The sequence below is a fragment of the Piliocolobus tephrosceles genome, chromosome 12 (genome assembly GCF_002776525.5).
Source record: "Piliocolobus tephrosceles isolate RC106 chromosome 12, ASM277652v3, whole genome shotgun sequence".
NCBI lineage: Eukaryota > Metazoa > Chordata > Mammalia > Primates > Cercopithecidae > Piliocolobus > Piliocolobus tephrosceles.
The window spans coordinates 45,632,152-45,649,148 of NC_045445.1; the positions used below are offsets into that span (position 1 = coordinate 45,632,152).

Genomic DNA, 16,997 nt, shown 5'->3' on the forward strand with positions numbered 1-16,997 from the left:
CATTTACTTTTAGATTGCTTTTAAATAATCTCACTCTATATACACAGATACAGAGGTCAAACTCTGATCTTTTTATTCTAGGCCCAAAGCTATTTCCATTACACCATGCTGCTTCTCCTAACATCAGCAGGAAGACATGTAACCTCCATTATCATTTCCATTTCACCTCTTGTGTCCAAAAAAAGTGGCAGAGATCCAAATACTTTACATACCAGTAAATCTCTACAGACCACATACAAAGTAGGCAGTATAGGACAGTCATTAAGAGCAAAGATTCTAGAGTCAAACTGCCTGGATTCAAATTTTCCAGCTTCACAAGTTACTACCTAGTTGAATACATTCTGGGAATGTATTCAACGTCTGTAATTTGTAGTTTTCTCATCTGTAAAGTGGGGATAATAATAGTATATGTCTCATAAGTCTAGTCTGAAGATTAAATATGATAATGTGTATTATCATATTAGCACAGTGCCTGGCACATAGTAAATACTCATTATGCTATCTATAATAATAATGATGACGATTGTGACAAATTTTTCCTATGGAGCAATATACTTCATAGAGGATGAAGTGTTTCATGGCTACAAACAACACTCCTACCCTTGATAAATTCGTGCCGCTGGTCACAAGGAAGACAGTACGTTTAAACTAAAGAAAAATATCCAATCTACTTCACAGAAAACAACTTACTAACTACGTAAAATATAACTAACATAATTTTACATACTACCCACATCCACAAATCTAAGTGCATATACCACTGACAGTGAATCAGTACAGGTATAATTACCTTCACATAAAAATGTTATTTCCATCACTAGAAATTATATTTCCAACCTAAAACTGGCTTCTCTTATTATTAACCTTTTGGCATAGAAGTTACTTTATTCCACCTAATGAATGCTCTACCTAAAAAAAAAAAGTCTTCCACATATTTGTGATGTACCAATTTGGCATGATTTCAGAGATAAAGAAATCATTTATCTATCAAAGAGCAAAGCACTTTAAATAGCAACACTTTTGATATAAAAACCCCAATACTAGACTACTCCAGTCAACGACTAGCCCTACCACCATCCAGTTTTACTCTGGAAATGGTCACCAATATCTCCAGCACTAGTATGGAGAGCACATATCATTCATATTTTTGAGCCTATTAAAATATTTATGTATGAACCAGGAAAAACAAACCCTTAGTTTTAATAGAGGCACAATATCCTAATGATAGGAAAAGGGGATGTAAAATGTTCTTTAAAAATTATATAGGAGGAAAAGGGAAAGAGCTGTATGACTTCATGAATACTCATGAGTTTAAGAATCCAAGAAAACAAGCTTGTTCTCAAGTTTTGTCAATAAAAAGAAATCTCATTGTTAACATAAATTGATTTAATATAAATTGATGTGTAGTGTTGCTATACATACCTGTATAGTTGTCATCTGATGCAAATTTGTTAAAAGTAACATCAAAAAAATATATATATATATATTTATTCAAACATCTACAAAATATTTGTCCCTGGGCCAGATGCCATAAACAGAGGGCAACAAGGAGATGTTTTTAAAATGAACTATTTTCAACAGCACAATTGTAGTTTTATCCAAGTCTGTAGCCCTACTGACTGGCTAAAGCTTACCCCCATTAAGATGCTCTGCATCAAAAAAGTATTTTAAAATCATTTGTCTACTTTGATGGAAGAAAATTATGGCATGCATATTAAAAATATTTGATATGCATGGTTTTTCAGAAAACTTGCTATTATAATTATGATGTGCTCAGAGTAATATGAAAGTTAGTTTTCATACACTATGTACACATCTTCCAAAGGATAGAAAGAGGACATGTGATTTGAGGCATGCTAAATGTTATAGGGAAGCTAGACAGCTAACTTAAAAGTGGACCCAGATAAGCTGTAACATAGTAGCTGCTTATAAAGAATTGACAGTCACTCAACCATGTGAAGGCCTAACCCATGATCTCATATTAAAGTTTTTAAAACCATCCATAATAATCACTCAAATACATTTAAATAATTTGTCACACACTTATTCTTTAGAGGTTATATCAAATTAAAAATGATGGGCTTCAGGCTGCAGAACATTTTCTCTCATAAAGCCATTCATTTTTTAACATCTGTCCCTCATTCCCAATAGGACAGTGGGTGGACTACCCAGACACCTTTCTAAGAGATATACTGAGGTTTGAATTCTACATTCCTAAAACTGAATAGAGCTTTTTGCTGCCATTTCACATGTACATCCTCCCCCACTTTCCTTTAAACTGGAACACTGATTCTCCTTTGAAAAAGGAGTATTTTCCTTTGAATAGGTGATGGGCAAATTCTCAATTTGTTCAGGTGCCTTGGTGGGTTAAAAAAAAGTAAACAAACAAAAAACCCATAACTTAGAAAAAACAACAACAAAAAAGACGCAAAAGACCTGAAGCCTGAGACTTTACCTTACTCTTCTTGGTATGTTACCTTAGCATTTCACTTGTAAAAAGGATGTCAAAAAGGAAAAGCAGGTCAGTGGCTTGAAAGACCTGAGGTGGGGGTAGGTTCATCTTGCTTAAGGAAAGAGCAAAGGGGAAGAACTTCACTGAGGCGCTAAACCCTTTGATGGAAGCTGGATTTTCGAAGAGCCAAAGTATTAAACTAGAGACAAAATTTAAAGAGTGCGTGGGCTGGGTACAAGAAGTGAAAAGGTTAGTCGCCAGTCAGGGAAACACCCGAGGGTGGAGGGAGGGGAGGAAAAGTGTTAAATACCCATCAGAGCCTAGTGAGCCGTTAATTAGTGTCCCTCACTTCTGACTTTGCTCTTGCCCCCAGAGCAGCTAGCTGCAGGGAAGCAAACAGCCCTATTTTTAAGCACTTAAACCTCTCCCTTGGACTTCAGAAGGCTTGAGTTAACCGTGTTGCAAACAATGTTTCTTCCTAAACATGAGAAAGCAAATTTGAATTCCCTGGTCAAGGCCGAAAGGAAGATAAAGGGACCCAAAAAAAAGGTAATTTCAGTGTGAAAGAGCTGTGATGGGCGCGGGGGAGGAGAGGGAGGACTTACCGCAGCCTCTGCAGGCTGCCCCCAAAGACTCAGGGCCAGTAAGAACAAGCCGGCAGCCAGGCTGACTCCACGCAGTTTCATTCTTCTCCGGCTCCCGCAGCTCCTTCAGCACCCGCACGAAATTCCCGGCTGGCTCTAACCAATTGGCATAATCTTGAGGGTTTATATGGAGAGAGCTAGAGCCGGAGAGGGACAGTGAGGCTTGGGTGAAGAGAAAGAAGCTTTTTAAGAATGGAAGAAAAAAAAAAGAAGAAGAAGAAGAAGGAGCTACTCTTCCTTCCCCTCTCCCCTCCCCAAAGCCGGTCTCTGAGGAGAACTTTTCCCTTCTGTCCAGACTTACAAACTTTTTCTTCACTCAGTTCCTACAGATCTACTTTCCTCCCTCTCTTCCCCCTGAACGGGCCGGCCCCCCTCCTCACCAGCACAAGAGAATTTGAGTATCACTCCGCCACAGTTTTAGACTGCACCAGCAACCTGCGAGGGAGTGACGCTCAGTTATTTGGAGGAGGGAAACTTCCAGACTAGTTGACTGAGCACCATGAGTCCAACCGGGAAGCTTTTCTATTCGTTCATTTGCACCTTCCTTTGATACTACTTTTCTAGGCGCAGTTCCACTCTCACTGGTGTGAGCACCAAAGCCAATTACAAAGAGACCTAAACTGGGACTATTTTTTTAGCGGATGGATCTCAGAGGGGCCGTGCTTTTTATTGTTAATCATTAGAAACAAATTTTGGTCGCTGCTCCCTGAGCTGCTGGTCTTCTTTACTTTCCAGCGGCTCACAGAACAGAGAGTTTCTATATACAAGCAGAAGATGTGAAAATATTGGGAATAAATAAAGTATATGCTTATAAACAAGTAAGAAAATAAGTATATGTGCGTGAATACTTTATGTGTGTTATATACATATAAGATTTGGGAGCATTCAGCAGGTATTGGTAATGACTCTATGGTGTAATGTTATTCTAATACAGCTATATCTCTTTGTTTAGCTGCATTGAATGCCATAATTAATGCCTCTTAAATTAAGCTAATGTAAAAGGTATTGATTCTCATTGTAGTTGTGTTGCAGAAATATTTAGGGCAGGGAATTAAATAACTTTAGTGCAGTGTTTCTTAGAATTAATACAAACACTTAATTGGAAATATTTAAATAGAGTTGATGGCAGCTGAATCGATATCTCCCAAATAAAGTAGACTTGAATGGTCCTTTGATAATTCTGATATATAGATTTTTTTGAGTGACAGAAGGATCAGAAAATACTTTCTGCGAACTCCTTGGAGAATCTTCAAGAATTTGATGGAGAATTCTTCACAACATTTCTATCTCCCTAGAATTAACCACTTTAAAGTATTTCAAGGTTTTGGATCTACTTCACGAGGGCCCACTCATCCTTAGGTTCTGCTTAGCTCAGAGTTGATTTACAACTCCAGAAACTGTCTCCCCTTCCCAAGAGCCTAGTGTACAGTCAATTTGAATCAGTGTTGTATGCATTTGGGCATGTGTGCAAGGGCACTTTCGGGCCCATCTGTCTATGTGGGAATAGTATGCTTATGTCTCTTTATGTGTAACTTAACAGTAAAGTTGAAAGTATATGATGCACAGTTGTTTAGGTCTTAGCGTACAGGTCTCTAAGGGGTTGTGTGTGAAGCTGTGGAGATACTTAGGGCTGTTGTGTGGAAAGGTGCCTGAAAGTGAGAAAGACTACCGGCTGCCCAAGGTAGGGGGGATGATTGACAGCAGACAGCCCCGCCCCTTTCCCCTCCATTCCTTCCTCTCCTGCTGCATGGAACTGTCTCCTGAGTGCTGCAAGTTGTAACGGGCACCGCTGAGCCTGTTTCCCTTTGGGGCACTTCTTATCTAGAAGCTGTGTTTAATTTCTTCCAAACTGGGCTACTTCGTCCACCTACTCTGTTCTGACTAAGGAAACAGCCTCTAAGCATCAGCAGAGCCCCGATGAGCCCGGGCCGCGGAGCCGCTTAGCAGTCTCCCGGGACCCAGCTCCGGAGGAGCCGCAAGCATGCACCCTGGGTGAGCTGTTGCTGCCCCAAGCTCCCCTCCTCTTTCTTACTTCGGGTTACTTTGCCAGGCCGGGACTGTACTTGTACTTCTGTCACTGCAGAGAAAGTGGGAGCAGGCATCCAAAAGGGTACGGGGGGCTACAGGCAGACGCACAAACTCGAAGCCTAGAGAGCCCATAGCACTCACCGTCCCTCCCGTTTCAGGTTGTGGCTGCTCCTGGTTACGTTGTGCCTGACCGAGGAACTGGCAGGAGCGGTGAGTCTCTTCTCACGACCCTTTTCCCTCCCCCTCCTTTGACCCTCTCACCATGCCCATCTCTAGTATTTATGTTAGGGGGTTGCAGAGAGTTTCACCGCGAGACAGTCTTCACCACTCCCCTTTCTAGTGGGACTTAATGAGATTCTTGAAGAGGAATAGCACGGTGTCAAGTCAGTGTTTTCGGGACCAAGGTATCTTCCAAAACTTCGTAAAGGGTAGGGAAAACAAAAGTGGAAGACACAAGATGCACGCATTTCTGAACCTCTTCCCCAGATGACTAGCATCTGATGCCTTCCTCTGCATCAATCTCCGCGGCAGAAGAAACATAATTTTCCCTGGTCTTCAGGAACTTGAGTTGGCACACTAGTTTGAGAGTGGGAGGAGAGCACAAGGAGTGGAACTTGAAAGTGCCCCAGATACTATGGAAATGAACCTTCAGTACATGCTTAGAGTCCTTTGACAGTACCAGGTGACATCTGGATTCTTTAACTACCTGAATTGAACTGATACCACTAGGTGATGTTCAATTTCTGTCTGATGTGTCCTCTTACTCGTTTTCTGCATCACCAGAAAGTTAAAAGTTAAAGCTGTTATAACAGAAAAAAAAAAAATTCTAAGTTAACATTTCATAGGCTGTTTAGATGTCATCTATCAAATCAACTAGGGACTGCAGATAAAGAAATTTCTGAAGACATTTGGTCAAGAAAAGTTTAATGGGTCCCAGAAAGTAGAGAAATCTCCAGTGGAATTACTAGGATAATTTCACAAAGATGGAGTGATCCAAATAATCAAACATGCTGCAGTTTTCCAGTTTCACTAGCTACTTACACTGACAGAAATACAAACTGTTGAGTTTGAATATGAAGTTGTTCAGTTGTTGAATACTGTTTCACTGCTGTATTTTTTAAAAAATTTTTAATGATACCCAAAGCCATTCACTATATAGATGACTGATGAATATATATTCCAAATATTTATCTTGAGGGTTTTGATCGTTTTAACTGATTGGCTCTACTTTTTAATATTTTAAATATTTTTAAATACTATTATAGAGCCATACTTAATTCAACCTAATAAATCACCCAATGCGTTTATGAAAAAATGGATTATTTTATCTTGGCATATGATGTCTTTAAGAACATACCAGAGTGAAGTGATTTATCTTATAAAGAGAGGATGATGCCAGAAAACTTGAATACCAACATCTTGTGACCCCTTAACTCAACATCAGTTCCTATGTAAGTAAATTCTTGACTTCGTAAGCAAAGATATTGATCTAAAACTCTGTGTACTTCTCCATCTTATTCCTTCAATATACAAGTTTAGTTATGTATTACCTTCAGGCTCAATACTACATTAGTTGAAAATGCCAGGACTTGATTAGTTAACAATTCATCCAGGAATCTTGCCACTTGTAAGTGTCATGCTTGGGCAGAATACCCTCAAGCGAAACTTTTATTTTTAGACTCTGGCTGATTTTATTCAGTGTACTTTTGGGAAAAACACTACAGATCATTCCAGATAGCTGAAGACTTCACAAGCACTGCATCCTGTCACTTAATACCTTTAAAAACCACTTTAATGCTTGCAATTCTTTCAAGTATTGAAATGAGTCTCCAAAATTAAGCACTGCTTTGGTTTATGAGTTTTAGACTCTGTCTCATTGTTTTATGATGTCACCTGCTGTGTCAGTGTGATTGACCATGGTAAGTCTAAAACAGACCTTGAGCTCCACAGAGAATACTTTATTTTTTGGCTTATTTAACTACAGAGCCACTTCCTTCACTTGTTGTTTACTTATGCACAATATCTTTGACATTGTAAAGCTATTTTTTTCAGTTTTGGGGAAAATGACAAATATAAAGAGAGTCACAGAATAAGTTATCAGAAGATGATTTTTCTGAAGGGATGTTTTGTTTTTTCTTTTACACACTTTGCACTGCATTCTCATCTGTACGGGCTGGTTCTCATCTTCTACACTCAATTCCGGTTTATCCTCGTGAGTTTGTTGTGTTTTTCACCCTTTGGATTGTTTTAAACATTCAAATTCTCTGTGCCATGTTTGACTAATATTAATGAAAATAGTTATTAAAAATAGATTGTCAAGAACTATGTTGCATTTTGCTACGACAAAGTCTCTTTACTGTGATAATTAAGTTGCCAATAATATTGGCAAGCATTTAAAGATTGGGTCATTTAGGGGCTTTTGGGTTCTTCCTTTTTCCGAGTTTACAAAGCACATCTATATAAAGTAAAGGAAAACTAAATGTTAAAATCCATGTTAAAGAATGAGCTTCCATTAAATTTATTTTAAAGGAGTAATGATCTTCATTCAGGTGAAATATTTGAACAATTTATCTGCATAAAATAGAGTCTAGGATCTCAGAACATCCATAATTGTCTTTGGCTATTAAGCTCCTAACCACCTAAGGGGCTGTGCTAGACTGAGCACAGCATGCAAAGATTTATTTAAACATAGTTCCTAACTCTCTAGGAATTTGCTTTCTCAGACAATGGTGGTCATTGTGTTCCTTAGAAGATAGAGTGCTTAATGATAAGTTATTATCTACATGTACTTGCATCGTGTTAGAGAAAAGTCTAGAAAGATACAAATCTCACCATCAGTCAACATATCTAGGAAAAAATATATATCCCGAAGTAGTCAGATCCTTATGTTTTCTTCACACTTTGCCCCCTCCAAATGAGCTGTCAGGAAAGGTCTAATACAATCAAGCATACTTAAAGTCAAAAGCCTAGGGGGATACTTATTTGGGTTGGGAGGAGGGTAAGGAGAGAAAACATTTCTATTGTCCCTTCTTCAAAGAGCATAGGTAAAATGCCTTTAGCTGCACTCAAATCAAGGTCTAATAGAAATATCAACTTCTTTCTTTAAAGTTGTAACATGCCCAGGTAGGTCCTTTCTGTTGTGATTTTCAGTCTTATAGCAGTCATCAAAATATGAATATTATGTAAAGGGAGTTTAGAGATGGAGACAATCTCTTCCTGTTCTAAAGATCAAGAGGAATATTTGCATTATCTGGGGCTGTGTCTCTATAAATCCTTAGAGTACTCTTCTACTTTACCTGCTAGCAAATATCCTATATCAGCTAGCTATGAAAAATCACAACATATAATATACATGTGTGTATGTGTGCATATAAATATATAATATGTATATATATCTTGGGATGACTAAGGATACTGATAGAAATGTATGAGGACATTATCAAGTAAATCATCAAGTGACTGTAAATGGCTAATCCATAGATGATAATACATATACATTATTTACAGGTCAAATTCAAATATATTTTAAGATAAAAGAGGAGGGGATAATAGATATTATTATCTAAAGTGTTACTAAGGAAGGAAATATATAACCATATCAAAAATTGTTTTATTACATATTTTAATGATTATATTTCAATGTAATCCATTTCCATTGTAATCCCATGTATTTCATTGTATAATTCTAAAACTAGCAGGGTGCAGTGGTGTGTGCCTGTAGTCCCAGCTACTTAGGAGGAGGCTGAGGCAGGAGGATTGCTTGAGACCAGAAGTTTGAGGGTGTGACACGCCATCATCGTGCCTGTGAATAGCCACTGTACTCCGCCCTGGGCAGCAGAGTGAAACCCTGTCTCAAAAAGAAAAAAAAATAGTATTCTAAAAAGGAGTGTGTAGGTTTCACTAGACTGCCAAAGTATGGCATTAAAAAAGTACCTCTAGTTCAAGAAAATTGGTTTTACAAAAGCAGTTCAAAATTGGTTTTACAAAAGCATTAAAAAAGTACCTCTAGTTCAAGAAAATTGGTTTTACAAAATCACTTTCTAATGTTTGTTCAGGCATGGGGGGAATTGTGTTGACTCTAAGTGCCAACAATCTTTTAATTTTTAAGCATAGTTTGGAGTCTTCAGCAAACATGCTCATATATTCTGTAAGCTCATAATCAAGTCATATGACTGGAGTAAAGTATACTGTTTCCCTTATTATCTCATTAATAGAATAAAACTGATTGACCTCAGTTATTAATATTGGTTTTTATTTGCCTGAATTATATGGATTATTTCATAATTTTAGCACAGGTGCAATTGTGGCACACCACAGCCTCAAGCAATCCACCTGTCTCAGCCTCCTGAGTAGCTGGGACTATAGGCACACACCATAGCTCCCTGTTAGAATAATCTTAAAAGTATGGCTGGGTGCAGTGGCTCATGCCTGTAATCCCAGCAGTTATGAGGCCAAGGTAGGTGGAGTGCTTGAGCTCATGAGTTCGAGACCAGCCTAGGCAACATAGTGAAACCCCGTCTATACAAAAAATACAAAAATTAGCTGGGCATGGTGGTGCCTGCCTATAGTCCTATCTACTGGGAGGCTGAGGTGGAAGGATGGCTTGAGCCCAGGAGTTAGAGGTTGTAGGTGAGCTGAGATCATGACGCTGCACTACAGCCTGAGCAATAGAGCTAGACCTTGTCTCAAAAAAAAAGCAATAGAAAAAGAAAAAAAAAACAGTATACAATAATATACTTGGAGTATAGACTTGTCTTATGCTGTATAGGTGACAAGACATACACACATAAAAAGAACATCGTGGGGTAACATCAGGCTATATTAAACTATTAAGTCCTTTATATCTGCCTGAATGTCCCAGTGAGGCAGATCATAGGGCTTTTACTTGTTTTAAAGTCTAATCAAATGCTCAAGGGAAAATGGTAATGAGAAAATTAGCTAAGAGCAATTATCAACTATCTTACTTTCTTTAATCTATCCCTTTCCTAGGGTTTCAATTTTTCTTCTATAAACAATATTGAATTCTCTTCCATTATAACAGTGAATTAAAAAATAATCACTTCATTTTCTTTAATAACTCTAACCTCTTCAATTGCATTACCCCTAAGTTTCTGGGTATTGTCTAGTCTTCATCACCAACCACTTACCCTTCAACCTATTACAGTCTCAACTGAGGCTACTCCAGGAAAACAGCCCTCTTTCAAGCTTCTAATGGCTGCCTAATTACCAAACCCAATGGCTTATTTGCAGTCCCGGTTCTATCTGACTTCACTGTGTTATCTAACATTTCCCAGTCACACAGATACTTCTTTTTCCCCTTGTTTTTTGTTTTTTTGTTTGAGACAGAGTCTCACTCTGTCACCCAGGCTGGAGTACAGTGGCACGATCTTGGCTCACTGCAAACTCCACCTCCCAGGTTCAAGTGATTCTCCTGCCTCAGCCTCTTGAGTAGCTGGGACTACAGGTGCCCACCATTCACCCACCTAATTTTTGTAGTTTGAGTAGAGATGGGGTTTCTCTGTGTTAGCCAGGCTGGTCTTGAATTCCTGACCTCAGGTGATCCACCTGCCTCAGCCTCCCAAAGTGCTGGGATTACAGGCATGAGCCACCACACCTGACTTCCTCTTGTTTTTTAAGACATTATACCTCACTAGGGAGCTGGTAATAATCCTGAAATAAATAATCTCGAATCCCATAATTCTAAATGTCAAAATCCTGAAAGACCAAAATCCCAAAAATATTCTGGAAAAAGTAATTTTAAAAATTATTTAAAAGATATTTACTTACATTTTTAAAAGGATAGTTGTTTGAGAAACATAAAACACAACAGAACACTCCAAAGGTCACTTTACATAATAAAATGGACAACAATAACATACATAGTTTTGTACAGATAAACAGTATGTACTAGTGATAGTCACATGTGTATGACAGTTATAAGTAGTAGAACTGTATTCACAAAGAAATAGGTCAAAAGAAAAATGTATAAAGACATATCACTATGGTTGGTAATTGTGTGCATCCAGCTTTGTAACTGTAGTCATCTGAAATACCTTGATGAACAACCAAAATCTTTTGACAAGATAGATAAAAAAACACCATAGGTGATCACCATATATGCAATCATCCAAAGAGCCAAGATCTTGAGAAATTTTATCTTTCACAAATGTGGGTGTACAAAAAGACATCTCTTCATTCACTGAGGAAGTTTTCACATTTTTACATACACACACAATTCTTACACACAAAGTCAACATTGTGATAATACACTTTCATGGAGTCAAATTTCTGATGTCCAAGGCAACAGAAGAAAAGCCTGCCCCAGCTCTCAGAGAGAGACCAATTTGCCTTCTCTATTTGTTCTCTCCCAGCCCCTAGCCTATTGGATGGTGCCCACCCACATTGAGGGCAGATCTTCCCTAGCTTGTCCACTGGGACTCATACATGAATCTCCTTTGGAAACACCCTCACAGACACACCCAAAATAATACGTTACCGGGTTTCTAGGTATTCCTTAATCCAGTCAAATTGACACCTAAAATTAAGTCTGCAAGTCCACCCCTTGTCAACTTGGCACCCATTATGCATCTCCTTAAACCATACTTAATTTCTGAATAAAGACATTGACAAGGAAATAGTTCCATCTCACATGATGCAACTAACATGGCACAACTATCCCACCTGCAACCAAAAACACACTTCCCCAGTAATCAGTTTTCAGGATTTCAACATTCGGGATTGTAATCTTTCAGTATTGTGATTTTCAGGATTTTAAATGTCAAAGATTGTAGACTCTAGGGATTTAGACTTTAGGGATTTTGATCTTTGGGATTTCAACATTTGGGATTATGGCATTCGCGATTGTGTCTTTTGGGATTATGACAAACTTGCCTCACTAGTTCTCCTTATACTTCTCTGATCTTTTTATTTATGCTGTTCATTCAACAAATATTTATTGAGCAACAACTATATTCCAGATGGTATGCCAGGCCCTAGTGACACAGTGGTGAATAAGTTAACCGTGAACTTTGCTGTTACGGAATTTATAATCTTTATCTCTCTCTTGTCCTAAAATGATGGGATTTTTCCAAAACTTAATTCTTTACTGTCTTCTTGCCTCAATGGTTTTAACTATGCCTCCTATACAGTGATGATTATCAAATTTATATCCCCAGCCAAGACATCTCTTTTGAGCTCTAAATCTATATTTCCAATTGCCTACTAAGCCCTCATACCTGTCTCTCAATGAGTTGATATATACAAAACACTTAAAATGGTGCCTGGAGTTTAATATAGGCACTCAACCGGAGCCAGCTATTATTATTTTTATTGACCCAAATACAGTATATTTAAAGGTGAAATTGTGTTCTTCTCCTTCCCATGACACTCCAACGGGTTGTGATCTATTTTATTTTTGTTAAATGTCATCACCATCCACCAAGTTTCAGCAAGAAGCTACAGAATCAGCCATCAGCTCTCATTATTTCCAAAATTCTCACCAAGTTTTGATAATTTTACCAAAAATCTATAGAATCTGGCGTTTCATTCATATTCTGTTGGCTTCAAACTTCATACATCAGTGGCCTCCTAACTGGTTTTTCTACCTCCTGACTCCATCCTTATCTCTACATTGCCACCAGAGTTATTTTACTAACAACAAACCCAGTTATGTTATCTTCTGATTTAATACCTTTATTGGTTTCTTGTTTCTTTCAGGATAAAATGCATACTACTTGGTTTGGCACATTTAAGGGCTTTCATTTTCTGGCCCAACTACTTTTCTAGCCTCATGTTGGTGTGTTTCTTCCTACCAGTCCTTTCCAAACTCATGGTGTATGTTACACTTCATTCAGACTGAACTTCTCACCATTCCCAAACCACTTTATGTTCTTTCACATCTCTTTGCTCCTGGATATGCAGTCCCTCTCTCTGGAATATCCTTTTCTATTGTTTCTGCTTTCTTTTCTATCTAGTGAACTCCTACTCCATCCTTAATACCCAGACCAAATGTAATTTTCTCTATGAAACAGTTCAGTTCCAGACCTCTTCAGAATGAATTTATTCTTCCTTCTCCTGTGCTTCGAAGGAGCTTTGGCCTCTTTGGTAGCATGTCCATGTAGTGGTAAGATTCCTATGCTTATATGACTACATTACATTCTTCAACCTTGTACTTAGGATGTCCAGGATACTGCCAGGCTGAGCATAAGTGATCAATAGATGACTTTCAAATGAGTAAACATCTCCTAATGGCTCGCAACAAACTGCCTTCTCCCTGTCTATCTTAAAAATTACTAATGTTAACTCCAATAACAATTTAATTTATGGAAAAATATCAACCCTGTTCAGTGATATAATGTTTAAGAGAAAGCACTCTAGAATCAGACTTTTGTCTAAATGCTGCCTTTGCCCTCTGACACTTCCTAGCTGTGTGACTTAGAGTAACTCATTTTACCTTTCTGAGATTTAATTTTCTTTTTTCTTTGTGAGTGTTTCATTGAAATTTTTGTTGAGATAATTGCAGATTCACATGCAGTTGTAAAAAATAGTACAGAGAGATCCTATGTACCCTTACCCAGTTTTTCCCTAGTTGTAATGCTGTAATATAATATCACAACCCAGATACTGACATTGATAACATTCACTGATCTTATTTCACTTTCCTTGTACTCATTTATATGTGTGTATTTAGTTCTATATAATGTCCTCACAGGTGTAGGTTGGGATATCCATTGCCACAGTCAAGATACCAAAGTCAACAAGGATCCCTCATGCTGTCCTTTTATAACCACATCCATATTCCTCCTCCAACAACATATATTGAGTTTTGACAAATGTGTACAGTTTTATAACTGTCTCCACAATTGTAATAAAAACATTTATTTCCCAGAAAATTCCCTTACACTCTTTGCAGTCAATTCCCTCCCGCTCGTTCTGCACGCTAGGCATCCACTGATCTGCTTTCTATTATTGTAGTTTTGCCTTTTCTAGAATTTCATATAAATGTAATCAGCATAGTGCTTTTGAGATTTGTCCATGTTGTTATAAGTATCAGTAGTTCATTCCTTTTATTGCTGAGTAATAAAAGGAATGGATATATCACATGTTAATTCTCTCTTCATCAGTCCATAGACGTTTAGGTTGTTTTCAGTTCTTCATTATTATGAGCAAAGCTATGAATATTCAAGTCCTCATGTGAACATGTTTTCATTTCTCTTGGGTAGATATCCAGGAGTATGATTGCTCTATGGTAAGCACATATTTCATTTTGGATAGTTTCTAAGTCTATAGCTTCATATTCACTGATTTTTCCTTCTTCGGAGTCTAATCTGATATTAATATCATCTGTGTGTTTTTTTCATTTCAGATACTATATTTTTCATTTCTAGAAATTCCTTTTGGATTTTAAATTTTACAAACTTCCATTCCTCTCATCATCCTGGTCACATTTTCCTCTACCTTCTTGAACCCATGAATCCTTTTTTTAACTTTTATTTTAGGCTCAGGGGTCACATGTGCAGATTTGTTACATAGGTAAACTCGTGTCACAGGAGTTTGTACAGATTATTTCATCACCCCAGTACTAAGCCTAGTACCCAATAATTATTTTTTCTGACCCTTTCCCTCCAAGGTTTAATTTTCTCATCAGCAGAAAAGGGATGATGATATTATACTCTATTCTTGAGGTATTATTGTGGATGCTATATGTGAACATGCCATGCACCAGGTAGGTACTAAATTCCTCTCCCATCTTTCCACCCCCCCAGTATCCTCAGAGAATTAAAAATCATTTCCCAGTTTTGACAACTGATGTATGATAAAATGAGAGAAAGGGAGATGTCAGAGAAGACTCTCTTAATTGCAGATTGTATGTCTAGAACAAACTTGTCCAACCTGTGGCTCAAGGGCCACGTATGGCCCGGGACAGCTTTGAATGCGGCCCAACACAAATTGGTAAATTTTCTTAAAACATTACAAGATATATTTACTATTTTTTTTAGCTCATTAGCTATTGTTAGTATTACTGTGTTTTATTTGTGGCCCAAGACAATTCTTTTCCTTCCAGTGTGGCTCAAGGAAGCCAAAAAATTGGACATCCCTGGGGACAATGGCCATATTTCTCAGTTGTCCCCCTCATCTCTTTACACCAGTTTCACCACCAAAATAGTAACATATGTTTTCAAGTGTTTCAAGTTTACAAAGCACTTTATCATATATTATTTCATTAGCTGCTCGAGACAATCCTGTGAGGGACAAATATTCTTATTCCAGAGAGATTAACTGATTTATCTAAGCTCACAAACCCAACAAATGGCAGAGTTACTGTGCTATCTCTTTAATTTAGGTTTTTTATCATCTCTTATCTGGACTTCCTACAGCAAACCTAACTGTTCCGGTTTCAGATTTCCACTGTCTCCTCATTGGCTTTCCTGATATCCATCCTCTCTGAAAGCAAAGAGCTTATTCTAAAACACAAATTGATCACGCCACTCTAACATTTGTGGAACCTACCTACACCCATAGGGTATCTGATCTGGCCCTGCCTACCCATCCAATTCCATCTCCTGTCTTGTCCTCATGTAACTGATGTTTACATCACAGTTATACTTGTGATGTTGGCTTAACAGGACATGCATATTCACTCCTGCTTCTCCTGCTTTTTTCATCCTCTGCCTTGCCTCCCTCCTGTCTCTACAGATGGACATATTGTTCTTCTCTTAGGAAGTTAAGTTAGTATTTTTCTTAAGTCTCCTCTCCTTTTGTCCTTCTGTTTCTCACTGTTTTTTCTTCCCTTCAGCTAATATTTATTTAGTGACTACTATGTGCCAGGCATTGTGGTCAGCTCCACTGTGGGAAGAACTATGTCAAGTACTAAGCCACCATAGTCAGAGCACAAGCAGGGGGAAGAGGAAAGAGAGAGGTAGATCTTTGTGAGATGTGGATGGAGGATAGGAAAAGAGTCAAACCTGTTCTGCGCTCTTACTTCCTCCGTAACTCCTCAGAGCATTTACCTAATACCTGTACTACCATATATCTCTATGTGGGGTGTGATTGGCATTATAGTTATTGCCGGCCACTTATTTTGTGTCCAGTACTCTAACAAACCCTTTATACATGGAGGACTCACTCCTGCAGCATATATCTGGTCCTTCCACATTTATCAAATGTAGGCAAGCCATGAGGTATGCGTCTATTCTCAAGCTTTCTGGGGGTTCTGTATTTAATTCTGGATGTCCATTTCCTGATTTTTTCCCCTTCTATTTCTTTATGAAGTGGTTAAAAAATTAAAAGCTGTAAAGCTGTAACTTTAAAGCCAAATATTCCCAGGTTCAAACACAAACTCCCCTATTAACTATGGCCTTATAACAAATCATTGAATATATTTTCAACTGTAAAATTATTACTATTGCAGTTATTATTTTCCCCTCATTCATTGTGATTGCCTCTCTACCAAAAATGGGTAGTGAGCCCATTTGGGTGACAATTTAGGAAAAAAAATGCTTAATTATTTGTTGAATTTGTTTTTCAAGTGTCCTAAGGGAAAAAGAGTTAGAATTTTTATTTTACTTGTTCCAGTTCCCCAAAGCCACTTCTACCTCTGCTGCCCTACCTTTGTGATTTCCTTTGGAGATCTGCTTCCCAACTAAAGACTATGCCCAAAAGCACCACCCCAGGCATCTGTGAAGTCCCAGTTCCCCTTTGTCTAACAATAATAAGGTTAGTTTGCCATTATCTTTCAGTCTGGTTTGCTTGTATTGAGGGGGAGTTGGTGTTATTCAGTGGAAATTTCCCTGGTCATAAAGCTCTACAACGTTTACCTCAGAAAGGCTTTCCTAGAATTGTCTGGGACCTCTGGCTCTGAGGCTGAATTGGTC

At 38.1% G+C, this 16,997-nt stretch overlaps 2 protein-coding genes across 3 annotated transcripts in view; one reads left to right on the forward strand and one right to left on the reverse strand.

Annotated features, from left to right (window-relative positions):
• COL4A5 (collagen type IV alpha 5 chain) overlaps nucleotides 1–3,429 on the reverse strand; it is a 274,761-nt gene extending 271,332 nt beyond the window's left edge. For both annotated transcript variants that reach the window (XM_023203109.2, XM_023203108.2), the window contains exon 1: nucleotides 3,058–3,429. In XM_023203109.2, coding sequence (XP_023058877.1) covers nucleotides 3,058–3,138 — 81 coding nt within the window. In that variant the 5' untranslated portion in view covers nucleotides 3,139–3,429. The remainder of the gene's footprint in view (nucleotides 1–3,057) is intronic.
• A 370-nt stretch (nucleotides 3,430–3,799) lies between these two features.
• LOC111536655 (collagen alpha-6(IV) chain-like) overlaps nucleotides 3,800–16,997 on the forward strand; it is a 314,428-nt gene continuing 301,230 nt past the window's right edge. Inside the window, exons 1-2 of the mRNA XM_026451994.1 lie at nucleotides 3,800–3,914; nucleotides 5,283–5,334. Coding sequence (XP_026307779.1) covers nucleotides 3,901–3,914; nucleotides 5,283–5,334 — 66 coding nt within the window. The 5' untranslated portion in view covers nucleotides 3,800–3,900. The remainder of the gene's footprint in view (nucleotides 3,915–5,282; nucleotides 5,335–16,997) is intronic.